General features: G+C 46.8%; 1 protein-coding gene across 2 annotated transcripts in view; it reads left to right on the top strand.

The window, feature by feature from the left end:
* FGD1 (FYVE, RhoGEF and PH domain containing 1) overlaps positions 1 to 21,276 on the top strand; it is a 109,484-nt gene extending 88,208 nt beyond the window's left edge. For both annotated transcript variants that reach the window (XM_073640043.1, XM_073640044.1), the window contains exons 2-18: positions 1,278 to 1,469; positions 2,933 to 3,110; positions 3,546 to 3,996; positions 5,997 to 6,086; positions 7,819 to 7,967; positions 8,134 to 8,290; positions 10,707 to 10,845; positions 12,730 to 12,788; positions 13,061 to 13,207; positions 13,656 to 13,748; positions 13,930 to 14,009; positions 14,635 to 14,665; positions 14,829 to 14,930; positions 15,053 to 15,178; positions 15,759 to 15,917; positions 16,195 to 16,338; positions 18,266 to 21,276. In XM_073640043.1, the coding sequence (XP_073496144.1) occupies positions 1,278 to 1,469; positions 2,933 to 3,110; positions 3,546 to 3,996; positions 5,997 to 6,086; positions 7,819 to 7,967; positions 8,134 to 8,290; positions 10,707 to 10,845; positions 12,730 to 12,788; positions 13,061 to 13,207; positions 13,656 to 13,748; positions 13,930 to 14,009; positions 14,635 to 14,665; positions 14,829 to 14,930; positions 15,053 to 15,178; positions 15,759 to 15,917; positions 16,195 to 16,338; positions 18,266 to 18,532 (2,564 nt within the window). In that variant the 3' untranslated portion in view covers positions 18,533 to 21,276. The remainder of the gene's footprint in view (positions 1 to 1,277; positions 1,470 to 2,932; positions 3,111 to 3,545; positions 3,997 to 5,996; positions 6,087 to 7,818; positions 7,968 to 8,133; positions 8,291 to 10,706; positions 10,846 to 12,729; positions 12,789 to 13,060; positions 13,208 to 13,655; positions 13,749 to 13,929; positions 14,010 to 14,634; positions 14,666 to 14,828; positions 14,931 to 15,052; positions 15,179 to 15,758; positions 15,918 to 16,194; positions 16,339 to 18,265) is intronic.
* Positions 21,277 to 21,909: the final 633 nt, after the last annotated feature.

Raw genomic sequence — 21,909 nt, 5'->3', positions numbered from 1 at the left:
AGCCCCCAGCTGTCTGCCTAGCCTTTGCTAGCTATTAAATTAGGGGGGACCCCACGTCATTTTTTTGGGGGGGGTCCTCCATTTTAATAGCTAGTAAAGGCTAGGTATTCAGCTGGGGGCTGATATTCGTAGCCTGGGAAGCTCCGTGGGTATTACCCCCTTCCCAGGCTTCAAACATCTGCCCCAGCTGTCTGCTTAACCTCCGCTAGAGACTAAAATTACGGGGAACCCCACGCCAATTTTTTTTAATAATAAATCCTTTATTTTAATAGTAAATGACAAGTACAGTAACCAACACTGTCACTGTACTTATTATATATGTGACTGACATGTTTCTATCTATCTAATCTATGTGTGAAGCTCTATTCTGTCTGTTATAAATTGTCGGGTACAGATGCTGAATTGCCGGCCGGCTTTTTTAAAGAGACGGTGCATGAAAACACTATTATTTTTTTTAATAAATCCTTTGCAGTAAATGACAAGTACAGTAAGCAACACTGTCACTGTACTTCATATATATGTGACTGACATGTTTCTATCTATCTAATCTATGTGTGAAGCTCTATTCTGTCTGTTATAAATTGTCGGGTACCGCTGCTGAATTGCCGGCCGGCTTTTTTAAAGAGACGGTGCACGAAAACACTATTATTTTTTTTGATAAATCCTTTACACTAAATGACAAGTACAGTAAGCAACACTGTCACTGTGCTTCTTATATATGTGACTGACATGTTTCTATCTATCTAATCTATGTGTGAAGCTCTATTCTTTCGGTTCTAAATTGTCGGGTACCGGTGTATGCCGCTGCTGAATTGCCGTCTTTTCATGTTTCACTGTGAGCACTGTTCCCATCGATTTGGGCAATCACTGTAATGCCACAACTACCATGGCTGCGGCATTACAGTGAGTGGCAGACAATCCCTGCATGATTGGTGCTCTAAATAGCGCCAGACATGCAGGACACGCTTTTGGTGCACGAACAGTTATCGAACATAACCTCGAACAGCCGATTTTTTTGCAAATCGTTCGGGTTCGTCGAACAACTCGAACACCACCCAAAACAGCTCGAATTTGAGATTGGCGAACAGTTCTAGTCGAACACCGCTCATCTCTAGTAATAACTGAGTCCGCCACACACGGATCTTCTTCCCACGGGACATGGCAGGCTTGACTTGTATACAGGACATCAGGTCTCGAAATCCAAATGTCTTCTGTAGCTGAATCACCCTTTCTTCGAATGGTTTAGATTTTTTACCACTTCCTTTTTTATCTTTCAGGGCTCCAGCCCAAGAACCCAGTTCTTGTTAAGAGCCTTTCCTTGGAGCCAGCTCATATCTCGGTGCATCCAGAAAAACCCCAGCGTCTCCGATCCGACCCTGGAAACTCAACTGACTGCAATGGGATCCCCCCAGATCAACCCAGTTCTAAACCAGCGGCTCCTAGGCGCCCCCCGCACACCAAACCTGAAGGTGAGCTCCTCATCAATATAGAAAGGAAGTGAGAACAAAATAAAACCGTAAACTTACCACAATACAAGCAATGTAGTCTGAGATAAAAATAATGTGTCCATAAAAAAAAGTATGCTGCTGCATCTAAGCTGTGTATTGTGATGTTCTGCAGCAGCCGGGGCATAGAACTTTATAATACAGAGTGTAGCTGCTGAAGAACCGCTTTAAACCTAAGTTTCCACAGTGACTATTTGATCTGTTTTTTCTGCTGCGTAGTTTTGAGCTCAAAAATATTACCGTTTCTGAAAAGTGTACAGAATTTATAGAAATCTCATTCCCACCGTTTTTTTTGGTTTTTTTTCTGCTGCGGAAATTGACCCACAATTAGGTTCTGAAATCCATTTTTCACAGTAAATGTGTGATTTTTTTTTCCATACATTTGAATGAGATGTGGAAAAATTTGCAAATAAAAAAAAAAATGCATGCGTTTTTTGTGCATGACGCATGTTTTGCGCTCATGACTTTGTCAATAAAGTTTTAGGAATAAGTTACTGAGCAAACGGGAAGTTTCCGCAACTAAGCAGTTTTGTGTAAAACACGACAGACCAAGCAAAAAGACAAAAACCGCAACAGGACATAGGGAGGATTTCATGTCAAGAAGGAACCTTCTACAACAGAATGCTATTGATCAAAAAGATAAGCCGCCCCGTGACGCCACTATTTTCTGTATAGTCATCAGGGACTGATGTTTAAATGTGATTATACAAATGTAATGTACAGACAAATCCATGGGAAATGGAAACAATTAACCCTAAATCCACTTTTAATATATAAGGGATCTGATACATCTCCCCTACACGGCCCCTGTGCTGATCCCAGATTAGATTTCTGGTCGGGATTATTTTTCTTGGATTTGGGAACATTAGGAAATATAAATCAGATTGACCTTGTGTGCGTGTTTACTGTGGGAAGAAGGGGATAAGGAGTGCTCAGACACTTCCAGTGCCGCTATCTAAATAAATAAAACATAGGCAACGCTAAAAAATCAAGCAAGCCTGACTTTATTTTACTATAACAACAGATGTCGTGCGCCACGTACACATTAGATTGTCGGTGTGATCCAACCATAGCTTTAAGGAACAAAACCAATACCTAATCATTGGTTTCAGCGTTGATTGATGAGGTCAGTGATTGGCTGCAGCGGTCACATGTGTGAACATGATGTTAGCATGGCAGAAAGTAAACAAAGACTGTCAGGAAGCATCGGGTGGTAACAATGCCACCATTCCTATCTCCCTGATTCAGTCTCTATTGGGAATGAAGTGGAGCCAGAGTGACTCTATCCACACCTGAGACCCCCGTGCAGTCACACATGCAGAGTTTACCTAATGGACGTCCTTATATACATATTGTCTAGTGTCTCATGTATCTGTATGGAGTGGGAACACCGTTATTTTATATCTATCTCTTAATTTCCACTGCAGTTCCTCCAAAGCCCCCACACCTCCAGAGCGTGAGAAGACCCCGGCCTCCTGGCCATATTCCCCCACCCCCTTCACGTCCGCTGCCTGCAGACCCCCGGCTTGCAAGGGTGTCCCTTCGCCCGGAAAACAAAGATGGGACACCGTCAGCAGTTACCTCCCTGATTGAGAAGTTTGAGAGGTGAGTGATATCGCTATTGCTATCATTCAGTGATTGCAGGTGACAGTAAGGTTTGGGTTAGACGGCGACTTTGGCCACGTCCCAGGGTGCATGGGTAATGGAGTCACATTGCAACCTGCAAAGTGAACGACAAGCAAGTCACAAAAAGTCAAAAGTAGTTGGATTTTTGCAACTGGCTTGTCGCCATCTCAGTGCCTTGCTGCCACGTTATGTTGAGATGTAGCAGCACAGAGCAATCTTTGGCCGTGTGACCTTTGACGTGGCCAAAGTCCCCGTATAGCCCCAGCCTAAAGCCACAAGTGATCAAAAGGTCTACCCAAGGTATAGAGACAGGACAATTGCCGGCACAAGGCAGATGTCATAGTCAGAGCGGCATAGTCCAAAGCGGATCTTCTCACCAAACAGAGGAATCACACTTGATATCCACTTTTCCAGGGAGCCGATCATCCTGCCCGCTGAGTGCACCAGTCCAGCCTACGACACCGAGCCAGAAACCAATAGCACCCCTTCTCTGCACCCTGGTTATAGCATGGGCGATCTTGAAAGCAAACTCCTCGATCTGCTGGAGCCAGAGACGTCTCAGTCGAGCTTGGAGAGAAGACGTAGACTTGTCGTAGAAGGGGGCGATACGGAAGAAAGTGGGGAGCAGGACTCTTTGGGGAAACTGGCGAACAGGGACAGTGGCATTGACAGTATCAGCTCTCCATCCACGAGCGAAGAGATGTGCTTCCTCGGAGAGGTGGAGGAGGGCGGGAGGGAAGAGATGGAACCTCCTCATATCACAGTACAAAACAGCTCGCCTCGGGACTCGGAAGGCGACAGCGACATGGAGGACGGTAGCGGTGGAGAAGAAGAAGTGACACCTAGAAGACTGGATCCATGTGAGGTGAGGACATTGTATTCAGCTCCATGCGCACAGCTGCTCGGCATGAGATCTGTCAGACCAGATTGTGACCGGCATCCATGACACTGGTCACACTTATCTTTCCAAGCTACCAAACCATTTATTAAAAAAAAAATATTTTTTTCAAATATTTTTAAAGCCCAAACGAATTTACAGGCAACAAATTACAGGCTCCATGTCTAGAAAGCTACCAGAACTGCTCCCGTGCCATAGAGGGATCGTTATGGCTACCAATGATTTCCTTCATTAGCTACAAAAATTGTTTGTAAATGGTTAATGATTTCAGAAGGAAATCCGCATTTAGAATAGGATTGATGGTAGCAAATGTCATCGGTCCTAGATTTTCATAGACAGTCCTAGATATTCATCATTTGTCCGAACACTTACCGCTTCTAAGGTTTTCTCAGCCATTGGCGGTAAATAATGCTAAGATGATCTGGCAGTTGAATAACAATGAGCCGATCCTTATGTCTTCCAGCATAATATGTCTGGGGACAGTCGGGAGGCTCCTATAGACATAGGATGGTCAGCCGATCCAGCATTAATTGGCTAGTTCAGACAACTTTTATATGGGGGCCTTTAGCGTTACCATTCAAAGCACTAATGTTCACACTGTATTAACTAAAGCCCCCCATTCACAATAGATAGCAGTCAGCTGACTCTATGTACACCTGACTCCCCCGTACACAGGCACGTTCAGCCCGGCCGAGCACTTCTGTGTTCACTATGACGGCCTCTGCCAGAATCATCTTATCTGCAGGAGAACAATGATTGCAGGGTATCTGGCTGCTGAGACCACCATCGATGCCTAGTAGTACGGGGGGCACAAAGTCCACTGTGCGAATGAAGCATTGGTGAGCATGTGCAAGCACCTCATCTACAGGCAGGGAGGGGAAGACAGGGAGCAAAGCTGCACATGCTCACTAGCCCCCATTCACATGGGGAACTCTGGGCCTGACGTTCTCAGAGTGGGTGCCAGTGGTCAGACCCCCACCATACTTGCCTATGGGACAACTAATCATGCCAGCGACCAAGGCACAACGCTGCTTGTAAACCACACGGGTCAGGGCCGTTCATTCCTTCTGTCTTACCTCCACTTCCCAATAAAGATTTTATAGCCGTCATAGATATGTGACTACTCCTCACATAACACAATAGCAGAGGTGGGGCCCACTAAAAGGCAGAATGAGTAACGTAATCGTGGGTTGGTGAGGTATGCCCGAATAAGTACCAGGCGGCAGAACTACACATTATCGGAGGGGACTCAGGGTCTTAGACTGCTGTGTTGGGTAGATTTGTTTTCCAGATTAGGAGGCCTATAGATGGCCCGAGGAGGATCTGTGTGAGCCCACGATGCCAGTGTGTGCTGGGTAAGCATTGGCATCTGACTTCTATCTGATGCTTTGATGCCAACGCAGGCAGCTTGTGAATTCATCAGAATCAGCCGGCTGCGTTATCTCTGGAAGTTGTGTCTAGAGGTCATACACTGACTCATGGAGAAACACTCATGGGAAATTGTCAGAAGAGCCCTCCGCCCAGTCCGAAACATTCAGAGATTGCTGAAAGAGCACTTAATGGGGTCTATTAGATGGCAGGCACCAAGGCCCCGGTGCAGCTGCTGCCTCTGCACCCCCTGGACCTTTCCTTGGAGCTGCTACTGTATACATCGGTGCGGCCCACGCTATCGCAATTAAAAGGGTTGTCCCACAAACAATATACGGCAACTACCCAGAACATAGGAAAGGAATTTATGATCCCTAGAGATCGGGCCGCTCAGTTTCCCCACCCATCTTGAACAAGGGTCCCAAAGACTCTTTTGTGAATGGATCAGTAGTGAGCATGTGCGACCACTGCTAGTGTATGACCGCTGTGGTTGTACATGCTCCCGGGTAAATTTGCAAAATTTCCAGATTTGTCCCAACATCCACAACGAAAAATATAAATTTCCTAATATTAAGTTCTACCTTCTTTCTTTCTTATAGTTCACCGCACGCCAGAAGGTTTATAACATCGCAAATGAGCTTCTTCAGACGGAGAAGGCTTACGTGTCCCGTTTACACCTCTTGGACCAGGTGAGGGTTGCGCTATGTGTCTCATTCTCCATGGTGCTTATAATCAACTAGATGGTGGCCCGATTCTAACGCATCGGGTATTCTAGAATATGTATGCGGCCGACCGGGCGCAATCAGCAGAGCGGTGTTTAAATTTGGCGCCAACAATGCTGATTGGTTGCGGCCGGTGGTCGCGACCAATCAGCAGAGCGGTATTTAAATTTGGCGCCAATAATGGTGATTGGTCACGGCCGCGACCAATCAGCAGAGCGGTGTTTAAATGTGGCGCCAATAATACTGATTATTCGTGACCGGTAACTGCGACCAATCAGCAGAGCGGTGTTTAAATTTGGCGGCAATATCGCTGATTGGTCGTGGCCGGCCACCGCGACCAATCAGCGAAGCGGTGTTTAAATTTGGCGCCAATCTCGCTGATTGGTCACGGCCGGTGGTTGCGACTAATCAGCAGAGCGAGGTTTCAATTTGGCACCAATACTGCTGATTGGTCGCGGCCGCGACCAATCACCGATTTGGGCGCCACATTTAAACACTGCTGTGCTGATTGGTCGCGGACGCTGCCCGCGACCAATCACCGATTTGGGCGCCACATTTAAATAGCGGCCGCGACCAATCACCGATCTTGCAGACACATTTAAACACCACTGTGCTGATTGGTCGCGGACTCTATTTAAATGTGGCGCCCAAATCGGTGATTGGTCGCGGGCAGCGGCAGCGACCAATCAGCACAGCGGTGTTTAACTTTTGGGCCAAGATCAGTGATTGGTCATGGCGAGAGATCGCGACCAATCAGCGAATCGTATTGGTGAGGAGCGGGGAGCGGAATCATATTGGTGAGGACCGGGGAGCGGCGCTGCCTGTGCGGCTACTTCCGCTGGGAGAAGCCGAGAGATGAGCGACTGCTCGCAGCAGAAGTATCCCGACCCGCAGCGCCGCTCCCCGGTCCTCCCTTGACACCCTAGCCGCATGGATGTCAGCGCCGCTGCCTGTGCGGCTACTTCCGCTGCGAGAACCCGGGACATGAGCGGGCGCTCGCAGCAGAAGTATCCTGACCCGCAGCTCCGCTCCCCGGTCCTCCCTTGACACCCTAGCCGCATGGAGGTCAGCGTCGCCGGCGGTCGGGAGATGAGCGCCTCGCGCCGGTCATCTCCCGGCTGCATCGCCGCTGAGCCGCTAACGGCCGCCATCTTTTTTCAGAAATCCCGCGGCGCTGATTGGCCGCTGCCGGACCAATGAGCGACGTGGGATTTCCTGGACAGAAAGACAGACAGACAGACGGGATAAGACGATTATATATATAGATGGGTCCTTCCTACAATACACTCCTATCAGGACGGGAGACAGCGCAGCATTTTTATCATTCCCAGAAAGCGAAGATTAGGGTAGCCCTAAAGCTGACCATATTAGATGTATATGGACCCGAACCCTCCGTTGGTTCCAGATGTCTTTCTAATGTATACGGGGTCTCCTAACTCATCATCTAAGGGGAGCTGTTCGGTTACATGCCTGATCCTTTTGTTCTAGGAGTTTAGCAGCTGCCACTTCCTTCTTTTTCTAGTGGGAACACATGCCGGGCGTGCGTGTATATAGAGGGTCCACAGAGATAGCTGTTGGCCAATAAATCATATGGCTATCCTGCATTTGGCGATAAGCGGTGCCACAAGGCTGCTTTTCCCTGATCCATTATCTCCCATAGGTTTGCCATTGGTTTCACTAGTGGACCTTTCTATTGCAGGTGTTCTGTGCTCGGCTCATGGAGGAAGCGACCACGAAAGGTTCATTCCCCGGTGAAGTCGTTATGGGCATTTTTTCCAATATCTGTTCCATTTATTGCTTTCATCAACAGTTTCTGCTGCCCGAACTGGAGAAACGCATGCAAGAGTGGTGAGCGATCAGGCGGGGGCTATCTGTAGGGCTTTGTGATAGTCGTCCGCCTCCAGAGCATGCTGGTGGTTGTAGCATTGGGAGCCCTAGATTGGAAACCACTTTTTTAGGGAAACACAATATTATTTATTTCTAAATAGTTTTTCCATGTTTTTTACTATTTTAGGGACAGCAACCCTCGGATTGGGGACATCCTACAGAAATTGGCTCCATTCCTTAAAATGTATGGCGAGTATGTTAAGAACTTTGATCGAGCCATGGAGCTGGTGAACACATGGACGGAGCGCTCGTCACAGTTCAAGAGCATCATCCAAGAAGTGCAGGTCAGTCTCCAGATGCGAGGGACCATCTGCATTAAAAATGATTTCAAGAAACCGGGCATTACCTCCAACATGGGTAGTATCAGAGATGAAAACGGCTGAGCGCTCGGGTACAGCTTCTTAATAGCTCATTAATATGTTGTGCCCAAAAAATGACTTTAAGGCCAGCAGGTGAGCGAACGTTCTGCTTGTTCGATGGCTGATTGGCTGCATGTCTACCTGGGCCGGTGATTGGGACTGAGCGTTCTTATGAACTCTTGTTTGCCGATTATCGACCTATGTAAATGGGTCTTAGGGCTCAGACAGGCGACCTTATTATTCGTGTGAGGATCGCATCACAGTCCACAGACTGGCCCGGCACCTCTCCTGGCCTGAGTGTGACAGCGTGATGTATTTCTGTGCAGCTGTTACGCTCAGGTCAGTCCGAGGATTGCAATGCGATCCTCGCACCAGAACTACGGCCGTCTGTCTGCCCCCTTAGGTACATATTTTCAGCCCGTTTACTGTCTACAGTGAAAAGGATCACACACGGACCCTATCTTAGCCTATGTGCTAGTGCATGGGCACATGAAAAAAAAATTGCAGCATGCACCAGACCAGAATGAGCTCCTGCACCCGTCCAATGTTCTGACGTGACTAGCCCGAATTTTAAAACGGCCGTCTGAACTACAATTTTCGCTCAATTGTAGATGTGGGTGTAAAGAAGGATCAAGCTGTTGGATATCAACATGTCCAACCTTTTTTTGTTTTCAGGGGAGGTGTGTCTGGCAGTAGCTTACTCGCTCTCCCCCTTAAGAGCGCATGCCTTGGCCACGTGTGTGGTGGGTCCAGGAAAGAAATCTGAAGTATTAATCCAGATATTCCCTTTATTATGGATGCTGCCTCTACTGATCTTTACTCTCTCTACTGATTCTTACATGGACTACAACTAGCTGTCCGTCTTACAGCCCGTATGTGGCTCTCCCTTCCACGCCAATGCGATGACATATTCTCTCCCCATATCAAACAATAGGATGCAAGCTGCATTGATAAATGTGGCCGGAGCCTCGGGATCTTTCTTCCCAGTTCATGACCAATAATTACTAGATGCAGAGATTGGTGAGGAAGGAGGAATGTTTGGCTCCTGTGTAAAGAGGCCGAGATTGTGAATTAACCCTTGTAACGGGACGTCCGGGGTCTGTAATCAGTCGACCCCATAGGTTGTGACTCTTCGCCATCACATCAAATGTCACCTGTGTTTAGCGTAATTAGAGGGAGGACTGTTGTGGTCTGCGGCGGCGCGTAGGTGGGTGAGGCCGAATTCCTCCGGCCCTGCAAACCAAAGCACAGTAAGGAGCAGACTATAATTTATTTACACTTCCTGTCTTGCTGAAACATAAAAAACCAAAGTATTTCAGGGTGTGTTTCTGGTCTACTATGGAACGTTTTCTGTAACTACAGAAAAAAAAAAGAATTAGGGTATGTCCACACGTAGTAGCGCTTCTGCAGCGTTTGTTTTTTTTTGCTGCTGCACAAACGCTGCTTTTTACAGTAACAGCAAAATGAATGAGATTTCAAAATTTTCATGCAGGTGTTTGTTTTTTTTCCTCGCATTTTTGTTTTAAAATCTGCAGCATTTCAGTTCTTTCAGTGTTTTTCACCCATGCAAAAAAAAAAAAAATGCAAGTAAAAACACTTCGGAAAAAAAACAAGATTTTTCCTGCCACTGGTGCAGAAAAAAAAAGTTGCAAAAATGCTGCATGTGAACATGACCTTTCAAAGGGATTTTCTGGTTTCTGAAAAACCTTATCCACCTTTTGCAGCTTGTTTGAAATAAAAACAAACAAACTTTGCTTTACTCGCCCTCCCCAGGCCGGGCGCTGAGTCCCTGCCACTGCTCCTGGTGTCTGTTATTGTCTGCAGCACCAACGTCAAGTTGACAGTGCTGCAGCCAATCAGGAAGATCAGCGCGTTGACGCTCAGAGACAGTGAGCTCACTGATTATCTGCAGTGCTGCCGACAATAATAGGCATCAGAGACTCAGCGCCGGACCTGGTTAAGGTGAGTAAAGCACAGCTTGTGCTGCAGACTGTGAGCAGAGGTTTTTCAAACTCCTTTAATGGTTACTAAAAAATAACCCACCTCCCACCCCTGGTGGAGTGTTATGTATCCTCGATGAAGTGAAATTCCCCACACTTGCCCTTGGAGCCTGACGACAAAACTTAACGCCAACCTAGAACTTGCCTATGGGCCACGACTATTATTAAACAGGCTGCTGCCTGCCAGTTGCCTCCCTGCCCCGGCCTCTTTCAGCTGCCACTGTATTGTGCTGGTGTGGGGATATTGGGCTGTATGCATGCAGATATGGCCCGGGGTGCTGTATACATGTACACATAGGTATATACATTGTATTCAGCCCAGGCTTTGCTTTGTGTTTCAGAAGGAGGAGGCCTGCGGTAACCTGACATTACAGCACCACATGCTGGAGCCTGTCCAGAGGATTCCACGCTATGAGCTCCTGCTAAAGGATTATCTCCAGAAACTGGCAGAGGATTCCACAGACCGGACGGACGCAGAAAGTACGTCCTACAAAACGAGGGTCTGCACATCTGCCGAACTCCTCACCAAAACCTAAGAGTCACCTCTGTCTAGTTTTAGTTGTTGAGGAACTACATATCCCAGGAAAATAAACTTAGAAAAACATGGCTGATTGCTTTCCAGAATCAGTGCCACACCTTCCTACAGGTTGTGTCTGGTATCGCAGCTTTCTTTGAAAGAAACTGGAATTTTTTTTGCATTCTTTGAAGAGAACCTGTGATCACGATTTAACCTGTTAAAGTAAAGCTATGGCCATAATGGTCCTGATATACTGATTTAATGGATACCTGTAGTGAAGGAATCCATAGCTCGATTCTTTTTTTAATTCACCTTAGAAGTTTTGGTGCAATAGCCTCTTCGTGCATCGAGGCAGGACTGTGGGTAGGGTCTACGGCTCTGCCACGGCCCCTCCGCATTTGTATGAGCCCCCTTTTTTACATTTCGTACTAACGCCGCCAATGCACATTCAAGTCCCGGTGTTCTCCAGCAAAAAGATGCCAGGGGCAGCGTATGCTCAGATTAACCTCCAGCGATCTCCAACAAAATGGCGCAGGTGGCTTTGCAAGCTCAGATTGGGATTTTTTGGCTGTTTATTGAGCCTAGATCCCAATCCGCACATGCACAGCCACCTGTACTGACATTTTTGCAGGAGACCGTTAAGGTTAATCTGAGCATGCGCTGCCTCCGGCGCCATTTTGCTGGAGGACACGGGGACTTGAATGTGCATTGGCAGTGCTAAACTTAAAAAATGAGGTTCATACAAATGCGGAGGGGCCGGGGCAGAGCCAAAGACCCTACCACCATTTTGCTGGAGACCGCCGGAGGTTAACCTGAGCATGCGCCGCCTCTGGCGCCATTTTTCTGGAAATCACAAGGAAATGAATTTGCGCAAGCATCGCCCCCAGCAAGGGCGGTGCTAGTGCAAAATTTAAAAAAGGGTGCTCCTACAAATGCAGAGGGGCCACGGCACAGCAGAGGATAGCACTCACTGTCCCGCCCTGATGCACGAAGAGGATATTGCACCAAAACTTCTAAGGTGAATTAAACAAGAATCGGACTATGGATTTTTTCACTACAGGTATCCGTTAAATCAGTATATCAGGACCATTATGGCCATAGCTTTACTTTAACAGGTTAAATCGTGCTGACAGGTTCTCTTTAAAGGAGTTTACCTTACCACTTTTTAACTCGTATCATTTTATGCCCCCTGCATAAGGCCGGTTACAGACATCTGCTGTTCACGGACTGTGTATGGACCTCTATGACTGGACAGGCAGCGAGTCTCCTGACCCAAACTCAACAGACTTATAGATATCTATGCAACCCGCAGCCTGTCTGTACATTGCGGCCCGTACGTGAACCATGAAAGCCAGACATGTGATAGTGGGGAGAAATAACATTGCATTAAATAAAAGTCATCAGACTATCTAATCTATATAAGGGTATCATGATTATTTGATGATGGCAGATATTAAAGTAAAGATGGACCATGCATGTTGCATTTCAGCATGCCCAATCCTAAGCTCCCGAGATAAGCAGCGACCAATTAAGTCTGGCAGCTTCTTTTGCCCGTCCCCCAATTGAAAAAAATAAATGCACACTCTACAGGTACTTCAGCATGCAGGGATTTGTAGTCTTTCACTGTAGGGGGCACTAACTTGTTAAAATTCTCCTGCTCTGTGCACACTGGGGTTGTGTCATGTTTCCTTGTGAATTCAATATCTATACTTCTACATAGAGCCACACTGCCCTCCGGTGGTTGCAGTGTAGCAGTGTATACGCCCTATGTTTTGTTTTATTTTTTGGGGGTGGAGGGGGGCTATCTTTTAGATTAGGATCTAACATGACCATTTCCTTTCTTTCAGAATCTTTGGACCTTATTGCTACCGCAGCTGAGCATTCAAATGCAGCTATAAGGAAAATGGTGAGGAAGCCATAGTTTCAAGATAATCTACTTTTCTCCAAAAGTTCCTTTAAATCGTGAAGTCTAAAATGCTTAGGTTTGGTCAAATTTCATTCCGTACCCCTTCTGGGTGCTCCGTGGTATGGTGATGCTGAGATCTGTGGGTTCTCCAGGGCAGATCTGGACACCGGTCTGTTCTCCGCCATGATCCAAAGCAGCTCCAGAATCTCGGTCTGTTGTCACATCTTCTCTCTCCTTCTTCTATTGTCACATCTTCTCTCTTCTTCTTACAGGAAAGGATGCACAAGCTCTTAAAAGTGTATGAACTCTTGGGTGGAGAGGAAGATATTGTGAACCCCACTAATGAGCTGATCAAAGAGGGGCATATACTCAAACTGTCAGCAAAGAACGGGACCACCCAGGACCGATACCTCATACTGGTGAGTGCCCGCTCTCCACACGGCCAGTAGATGATCATCAATGCCTCCAATCTTTGGCTAGGGCCAGTTTCACAGGTCCGACGTTCACAGTCTGAGTACCGGCCGTGGATCTCCTGACCCTCATATATGTATACATCAGGAGACCCATGGTCAATCCGTGCTCCAACCACAAATATCGAATGTGTGAAACCAGCCTAAGGAAAGAGAAGTGTTAATTTACCAAGCATTAAAAAGATGATGGCAGAACTAAAACTCTCTGTCTGGGCCTGATGAGAGTTGTAGTTTAGTCACAGGACTGCAGTAGGAAACAAAGCCACCAATGGTCCCGCGTCTTCATACATAATTCTGCAAATCAGGGGTCACCAAAAGACGCATATAACTAAGAACAGGTGGATATGTTTCCCAAATTAGTGGACACCCCTTATTGCCCCATTTTTCCTTTCCGCAGTTCAATGACCGCTTGCTGTACTGCGTTCCAAAGCTGCGTCTGATTGGTCAGAAATACAGCGTGCGAGCGAGGATTGATGTGGAGGGGATGGAGGTGAGTGTGTGATATGTCGCTCTTACGGCATGTGTGCACTGAGGCTTTTTGCTGACTTTTTGGAGTGGAAACTGAGCGGAAACTCCCAAGTTTTTGAGGAGGATTTGTATAGTTTACACTCAAAAAATGTCAGTGTGAACATCCCCTTCTGCATATTTAATATTTCTTACTTTCTCCTTAGCTGAAGCACAGCAGCAGTCCCAACCTCACCAGGACGTTCTTAGTGTCTGGGAAACAGCGGTCCCTGGAGCTGCAGGCCAGGTAGGGTGGATTCAAGTGGTGAGAGTAGACTGTAAGCCTTGTGGCCAAGATGACAGGCTCGGTACTAAAGGGGTTGTCCACTGTGGACTGCACCTGTTTCTTAGTCCTCGAGGAGCACAGACTTGCTGTCCTATCCCTGTATCTACTACATGCCCTGGGTGCAGCAGAGTTAGTTTTTGCCCCCTGCTATATTTCTACTACACACAATGACCTTGAAGATATGCCGGATTCCTGCTGCAATCAGCTGTAATCTACCGAAGGACAAGTCAGCAAGTATTCAATTCCATTGCTGTGTCTCCAATGCTGTCTGCACTGCAATGCCTCACCCCCCTGCCACATATTGCTGGGCACTCCACAGGGCACTATATTCTCCTCTTCTACTGTACTGTGATATGCAACAGCCAAAAAAAACCTCCATACGTCATATGGGGCTAAGGTATAGGCCCATAGTAACATATGGGTGCTGCATGATAGGTCTGTATGACAGGTATCACTAGTACTGCCAAGTAACCCAAGCTGTCCGTTCTGCACCTTCCAGCTGTTGCACTATTTTATCAGCCACTTTTTGGCATTTTTTTTATTTTAAATCTAACTTTTTTTTTTTTTTTTTTTTTTTTTTTTATAGAACTGAAGAAGACAAAAAAGATTGGATCCAGGTGAGATTCTCTTCCGTATTAGCCCTTGATTTATAGCTGGGCGTTTGTTGGGCCACACATCGCCGTCAGCTTGTGGGCGGCATATGGGGGCATACATAGGGTGATGCACAACACCCTTCTCTTCCAGGTTTGGAAATACTGAAATGTCTGTTATATCTCATAGGCGATTGAGGCTACGATGAGTCGCCATGAGCAGACAATGGAGACTTACAAACTGCTAAATTCAACCCATCGAGAAGATGACGAGACCCCTCCAAACTCACCGGTAACTATATGATGGGAGATGGGGGGGAAATGGGGTCACTACAGGTCATATGACGTTATACTAAACTATGTGACGGTATATAGGAGTGGCCGTCAAATCATTCAATTCTATTTGTCTTGCAGAACACAGACTTGGGCAAGCGAGCCCCAACTCCGATCCGGGAGAAGGAGGTGACGATGTGCATGAAATGCCAAGAAGCTTTCAATTCCATAACCAAAAGGAGGCACCACTGCAAAGCATGCGGACATGTAAGTCCTCTGCTGCGTAAATCCCCCCCCCATACATACAACCCCACTTTTTTTTTTTTTTTTTAGTCATACATCGTTTTTACCAGTAGCCACCACTAGGTGGAGCTGAGTACATGTTTTTATTCAGTGGGATCCTCCTGAATTAATACACAGGGAGTGCCCTCTAGTGGAATAAGTAGTTGCAAGCAGGGGAAAAAAAAAAGGGATTTGGAAAGTGCTTTGAACCTTGTGGAGTCCAGCACATACCCCTGCATTCATATATTAAGGGTGAACCATACACTCCTCTTTCTTCGTTCCAGTTTGGAGCCGGGAGACCTAATTTCCCTCCTGGACTCCCCACCAGTACCAGGCAGCTTGCATTGCTGATCTGCAGACAATGAATTATACATTAGGGCCTCTGTAATAAATAATTACTACGGGAACCTCTCCTTTCTTGCTCACTTTCCGATTTCCCTGGCCTCATTAACCCATCTTTTCCATCGCTGTAATTGTGATTACCATCATGACTAGTGTGTGTCTGCTTTACACTGCAGTTCATTTCTTACCGTTAACGTGCCATTTGGTGCTGCTTGTTTTACAGGTTGTTTGTGGGAAGTGCTCAGAGTTTCGCGCCCGACTCGTCTATGACAATAACCGAACAAATCGCGTTTGCGTCGACTGTTACGGGACCCTGCACGGTTCTACGTCCAGCCCGGGATACAACGCCCATACGCCACAGCGGAGGAAGTCCATCCTGGAGGTACGCTTCTTCAATATGGTGACCCTGCCGAGTTTTCACTCTCATCTGTACTTTTAGCAATTTGGTCTGTTGACTTATTCTATTGGCGTTCTTGCAACTTGATCGTCCTCTCCCCCCCACTCCCAAGATCAGGTCGGTGCTCAGTTCTGCAGCATCTGCATTGCAAACGTGGTATTACATGGCCCCCAAGCATTTATCTAATAGGACGAACCCGCTAATTTCCTATACTAATAAATACTGAACATGCCGTGTTATTATTTTTTTTTACTACCCACAGAAACAGGCATCGGTGGTGGCGGAGCACAGCATCATGTGTAGTTATATGTATTATATGGAGAAGGGGGCCAAGAGCTGGCACAAGGGCTGGTTTGTCATCCCACAGAATGAGCCCCTGGTCCTGTACATCTACGGTGCCCCCCAGGTCAGTATAATGTGGGCAGAGTGCAGTGGGTGGGAATATCATGGCATTTGTGCCACTTTTATGGCATAGAAAAGTCGCCCCGCAGATTTGCATCTTCTCTCACCTTTCAACACTTTTCAGAGCTGATGAAAAAATAGTCTAGACGTGGTAACAAGAAGTGGCATAAATCCACCCCGGCTAGTAACATTAGTAGATTGAATTTTCTAACTTAAAAACAAACTAAAAAGAGTGAAATTTATTTAAAGGGGTTCAGTGAAATAGTAAAAAAAGTGGGGATTTTACGCAGCGTTTTTCCTGCCAACACATCAAGATTTGCAGCAGAATTTTCTATTGCAAAAGTGGAGCGTGGGCTGTAGGAGCTCCGCAGCTGTGACGTAGGAGCGGAGCGTGGGCAGCAGGATCTCCGCTGCTGTGACGTAGGAGCGGAGTGTGGGCAGTAGGAGCTCCGCTGCTGTGACCTGGGAGCGGAGCGTGGGCAGCAGGAGCTCCGCTGCTGTGACGTAGGAGCTGAGCGTGGCAGTAGGAACTCCACTGCTGTGACCTAAGAGCGGAGCGTGGCAGTAGGAGCTCCACTGCTGTGACCTAAGAGCGGAGCGTCGGCAGTATGAGCTCCGCTGCTGTGACCTAAGAGCGGAGCTTGGGCAGGAGGAGCGGAGCTGCTGTGACTTAGGAGCAGAGCGTGGGCAGTAGGAGCTCTTCTGCTGTGACCTAAGAGCGGAGCGTGGGCAGTAGGAGCTCCGCTGCTTTGACTTTATTAGCGGAGCGTGGGCAGCAGGAGCTCCGCTGCTGTGACTTAGGAGCAGAGCGTGGGCAGTAGGAGCTCCACTGCTGTGACCTAAGAGCGGAGCGTGGGTAATAGGAGCTCCACTGCTGTAACCTGGGAGCGGAGCGTGGGCAGTATGAGCTCCGCTGCTGTGACCTAGGAGCGGAGCTTGGGCAGGAGGAGCGGAGCTGCTGTGACAGTAGGAGCTCAGCTGCTGTGACCTAGGTGCAAAGCGTGGGCAGTAGGAGCTCCGCTGCTGTTATGTGGGAGAGGAGTGTGGGCAGTAGGAGCTCCGCTGCTGTGACCTAGGAGCGGAGCTTGGGCAGGAGGAGCGGAGCTGCTGTGACTTAGTAGCGGAGCGTGACAGTAGGAGCTCAGCTGCTGTGACCTAGGTGCAGAGCGTGGGCAGTAGGAGCTCCGCTGCTGTGACCTAGGAGCGGAGCGTGGGCAGTAGGAGCTCCGCTGCTTTGACTTTATTAGCGGAGCGTGGGCAGTAGGAGCTCCTCTGCTGTGACCTAGGAGCGGAGCGTGGGCAGTAGGAGCTCCGCTGCTTTGACTTTATTAGCGGAGCGTGGGCAGTAGGAGCTCCTCTGCTGTGACCTGGACATATCTGTGTGGTATAGGGCATCTACAGGTCACTGCTGCGGAGCCTCCACTGCCTCCATTGACAAGTGATTAGTTTTTCCCTCCATAGACAAAACGGTCGTTACTTGCTAATTAAAGGATTTATTTGCATGACATTTTCCTTGTTTTATTCTATTCTCGGAGAATCTTTTTAAAGGGATTTAGCCCTATAACGTATTTAATGCTGCCTTTATTACACTAAAGTGTTTCTGCAGTGTGTATTAAAACATTGTTTGATGCCGGGCTTGTGTACTCGGACCAGTCTGAGATCGCAGTCACTCATCCTTGTAGTTCGGTGGGCTCATGCTCGCAGCGTCGAGATTGACAAACCAGCAGGAGCATGGAGGACGAGGAAAAGTCTCTTTTCTTCTTCTCCTCCCTGCACACGCTGGTTTACTGCGCTCCTATTATAGGGGTGACATGTTCCCATTAGAGCCTCATGCATTGTACTCAGACGGGACACACATAACCTCGTCTTAATCTATCCGCCCTCCATGTGTCTGGATATTTCTAGGTTACTGATTCTCTTCTGCCTAACAGGATGTGAAGGCTCAGCGAAGCATCCCCTTAATCGGCTTTGAAGTGACCCCCACAGAACAATGTGAGCGCTCCGACCGCAAACACGTCTTCAAGATCAGTCAGAGCCAGCTCAGCTTTTACTTCAGCTCCGAAGCCGAGGAGCTGCAACGTCGTTGGGTGAACGCGTTGTCTCGAGCCGGCCGAGGAGAAGACTACAGCTGCAAAGACTTACTTCTCGAGGCTGAGGAAGAGAACGATGGGACCGGGGACCCTCTAGGAGACACTTGAGGATTGATCCACTACAAATCCCCCCACTACTTATAGGACCATACGTAGGGAGGAAACATGACTTATCCGTTCATCGTCAACAGGGGAATCTTACGAGCTCGAGGCCAGATTCTTGGCTTCACGTGGGGAGGGCTGGACTCACCCATAGTACTTCCATATTCGACAAAGGACCTGAAATGAGAGCTAAACCGCTAGAGCCCAGAGGATCAGTGACGGACTTAACCTCTTGTGGGCCAGCGGAGAAGGATGGGGCTGGAGCGACCCATCATCATACCCATAGGAAGCAGTCGGATGGCTGGATTGACCCATTTACACTTCCTTCCTAGGTCACCAGATGCTTCCGCCGCACTCTTGAACTCATTCTTACCCAAACCCATCACCGGCACTTTCTCTTTTTTTTTTTTATTATGTATTATAATTATTTTATTATTTAGCAAAACTTTTTTTTTTTTAAGTTCTTTCGCTCGTTCTGTGACCTTAGGTTCCTTGTTTTCTTAAGAAAAAAAAAGTTTTTATCATCATCATTCCAGACTCCACCCTCACAAGTCTCCTATGAGCGAGTCCTTATGGTAGGAGAGAGGAGGAAGAAGAGGGGCAGAGTGTAATGAAGCCAGTAAATGCTGGGCTTTCTAATAAAAGTGCCATAAAATGGAGGAAGCGCTTAATAGCACAGGTGTGTACAGTGCCATATAAATCACCGTTATCCCAAATACTTACAGCATGCCCCTATCCTAATTCTGTTTGTATATATCACACCATAAGGGAGGATTATATGGATTGAGAGTAGAGAAGGAATATTTTACCCAATCCTACAAAGGCTAAAAGAGTCATACATGCAAATTCAGATACCCGCAATTGCAAGCCTATGGGCCAGAACTAAGGGCTTCATAAGTAACTATGATACTGCGGTGCCGCCACATTGCGCACGGTAATACAGATGCTAATATGTGCCCACGTTATGGCCGTCTGAATGAGGCCCAATAGTGTAAATTTTAGCTTCTGTTTTGCGGCTGCAATACCCAGACCATAGACCGAGGCCCGGGAATGACGACCATCTGATTTGCTGTATGATCTTTCCTTTACCAGACACCCATTATTGCGAGAGGGTCTAAATCATGCCCACTCTACCAACCACTATGAACGCCGATTTCACCTGTCCGTCATTGAAGGCTCCAGTAAGGACTGTGATGTCTGGTCCGGCGTTAAATCTCCTGTTCCAAAATCAACATAAATTTCAGGTCCGGGCATTGTGGTCCCAACTAGGACTGTGACATGTAAAACCGGCCTAAGGGAAAACTTCTCGATTTCTTCTGTGGGTCCCCCCAGCACTTGTCATTGCCCACATGCCACTGCCTTCACCTTCAGCCAATGCGATAATGACAAATCAGTCCCTACGTGGCACCAGTCGACTATCTCAGCCCAGCAGCCATTACATAAAGCAGAACAGACCACCCGTAAACCTAAAGCGAAGCCCGTGCCAACGCCAATCAGGGATGCACCTTCCATCACGCCGCCTGGTTTTATTACCAAAACCCAAACTATTCTGCATTCTACAAAGTTTTTGGCATCCTAGTAAAGATATTTGTTGTTTTTTTACAGGAGCAAAGGGTGTGGGGGGTTATTTTGCTATGATTGGAACCAATCATACAGGTGTCAACTGTAAAATTTCCAAAAAATTTCAATATATGGCTTATAGGGGGATAATAGAAAACTAAAATTGATTTCACCAATGGTCAACACCGGGGATCACATCTCTGTTGAGTTATAGTGGATCTGTCACCAGATTTCACAATTTAAACTGCATAGGTTATTAAAAAATAAAAAAAAACTCTTTGGATGAGACAGGTGTACTTACTTTGAAAATCTGATCCTTTTTGAAAGCTTTACCCCATATTCAAATTAATATTTAACGAGTCCAGTTCTAACCAGACTCGTTTTATTACGTACATTATACATCTATTCCGGAATGGATATTTTCAAAAGTAAGTACACCGGCTTCATCAGATTTTGACAAATTTATGCAATCTGCATTGTGAAATCCGATCCCTTGTCAGCCCAATGGAAAGGAAAAAGAACAAATGTTTATGGCACCGGAAGAATAAAGCCTTTCAATGACCAAGCGGCAATGTCATCCTACGGTCACATTTTAGGGCCTGTGCATGCTCAGCTCGAATTTTAGATTTTCCGTTCTTCTTACCAATGAACCTAAACCAACTACAACTGCGCTCAGTTTTCATTTACAGGATGATTTGTGCCAATAAACAACACATTTACCTATGAATTGTGCCAAATTCCACCCGAATATCACGCGATCGGGATGCATTGGACCGATTTGAGCCAATTCGGCACAGGAAAGCAGATATGTAGCAAATCTGTCCGTTTCTAGTGTTCCTACCGACTAGTCTCGACAATACAATTTCTGTACCTGTGTGTTTTCTACCGCCTCTCGCCACCCTGTGAATGCCCCTCCGTGCTGTGATGCCAGTACTGACGTGTCTCCGCGCCTCTCCGCTTCCGATCTGTCAGCTGTTGGGTGGAGGTATGACATTGGTGGCAGGCCACTGGGGATGTTTGTATGAAACCTACCCTCCCCCATCCCACCCCACCCCACCCCACCCCACTCCCGTGCTGGAGATATGTTCGCTCCGTTCAATACAGTCTGTTTATTGCAACCGGTCTGCTTGTGTTATTTCTGTAGAAATTATTTAATAGTCCTTAATAAAGTTGGCTGAACATCATACAAAGTCTTCTACGGTATCCGGCGAGCAGAATTCCTCCACTTATGTAACAAGCAATGACGCAATCCATACTAGGTGCAGCACAAGAGAAGAACACGAGTGCACACAGCAAATCTTTTTTCAAAGTGAGCCCAAATTTAAAGTGTAACCATTTATTTCATAAATCAATAGCACAAATGAAAAGATAAAACTTTATAATATATCTTATGTGAGAAATCCACTTCTTTCTCCTCCTGGACTGATTTTTCACTCAATTCAGGGGTAAAATCTGTATTCAGTGAAGAAAGAATTCCCTATTAGAGATAGGAGATGACAGTTGGTGCTTTTAAAATTCTATGGAAGAGGGCGGAGCTAGAGGCAGAGACACACACACACATTCTGCTGCAAGTTCTCCTGAAACCAAAGTTACAGTTCTCCATAGAACTTTATAAGCACCAACTGTCATCTCCTATCTCAGTAATGGGAAAATCTTTCTTCACTAAAGACACATTTTGCCTGTGAATTGAGAATTATAAGGGTAATAATAATATAATAATCATTTTTATTTGTATAGCGCCAACATATTCCGCAGCACTTTACAATTAAGCGGGGACATGTACAGACAATAAATTCAATACAAGGTAAGACAGTTTAAACAGT

Source organism: Phyllobates terribilis, unplaced genomic scaffold (assembly GCF_046119375.1).
Source record: "Phyllobates terribilis strain yellow unplaced genomic scaffold, ASM4611937v1 Scaffold_7__3_contigs__length_470593459, whole genome shotgun sequence".
Lineage (NCBI taxonomy): Eukaryota > Metazoa > Chordata > Amphibia > Anura > Dendrobatidae > Phyllobates > Phyllobates terribilis.
This window is presented reverse-complemented; position numbering and strand designations above follow the sequence as displayed.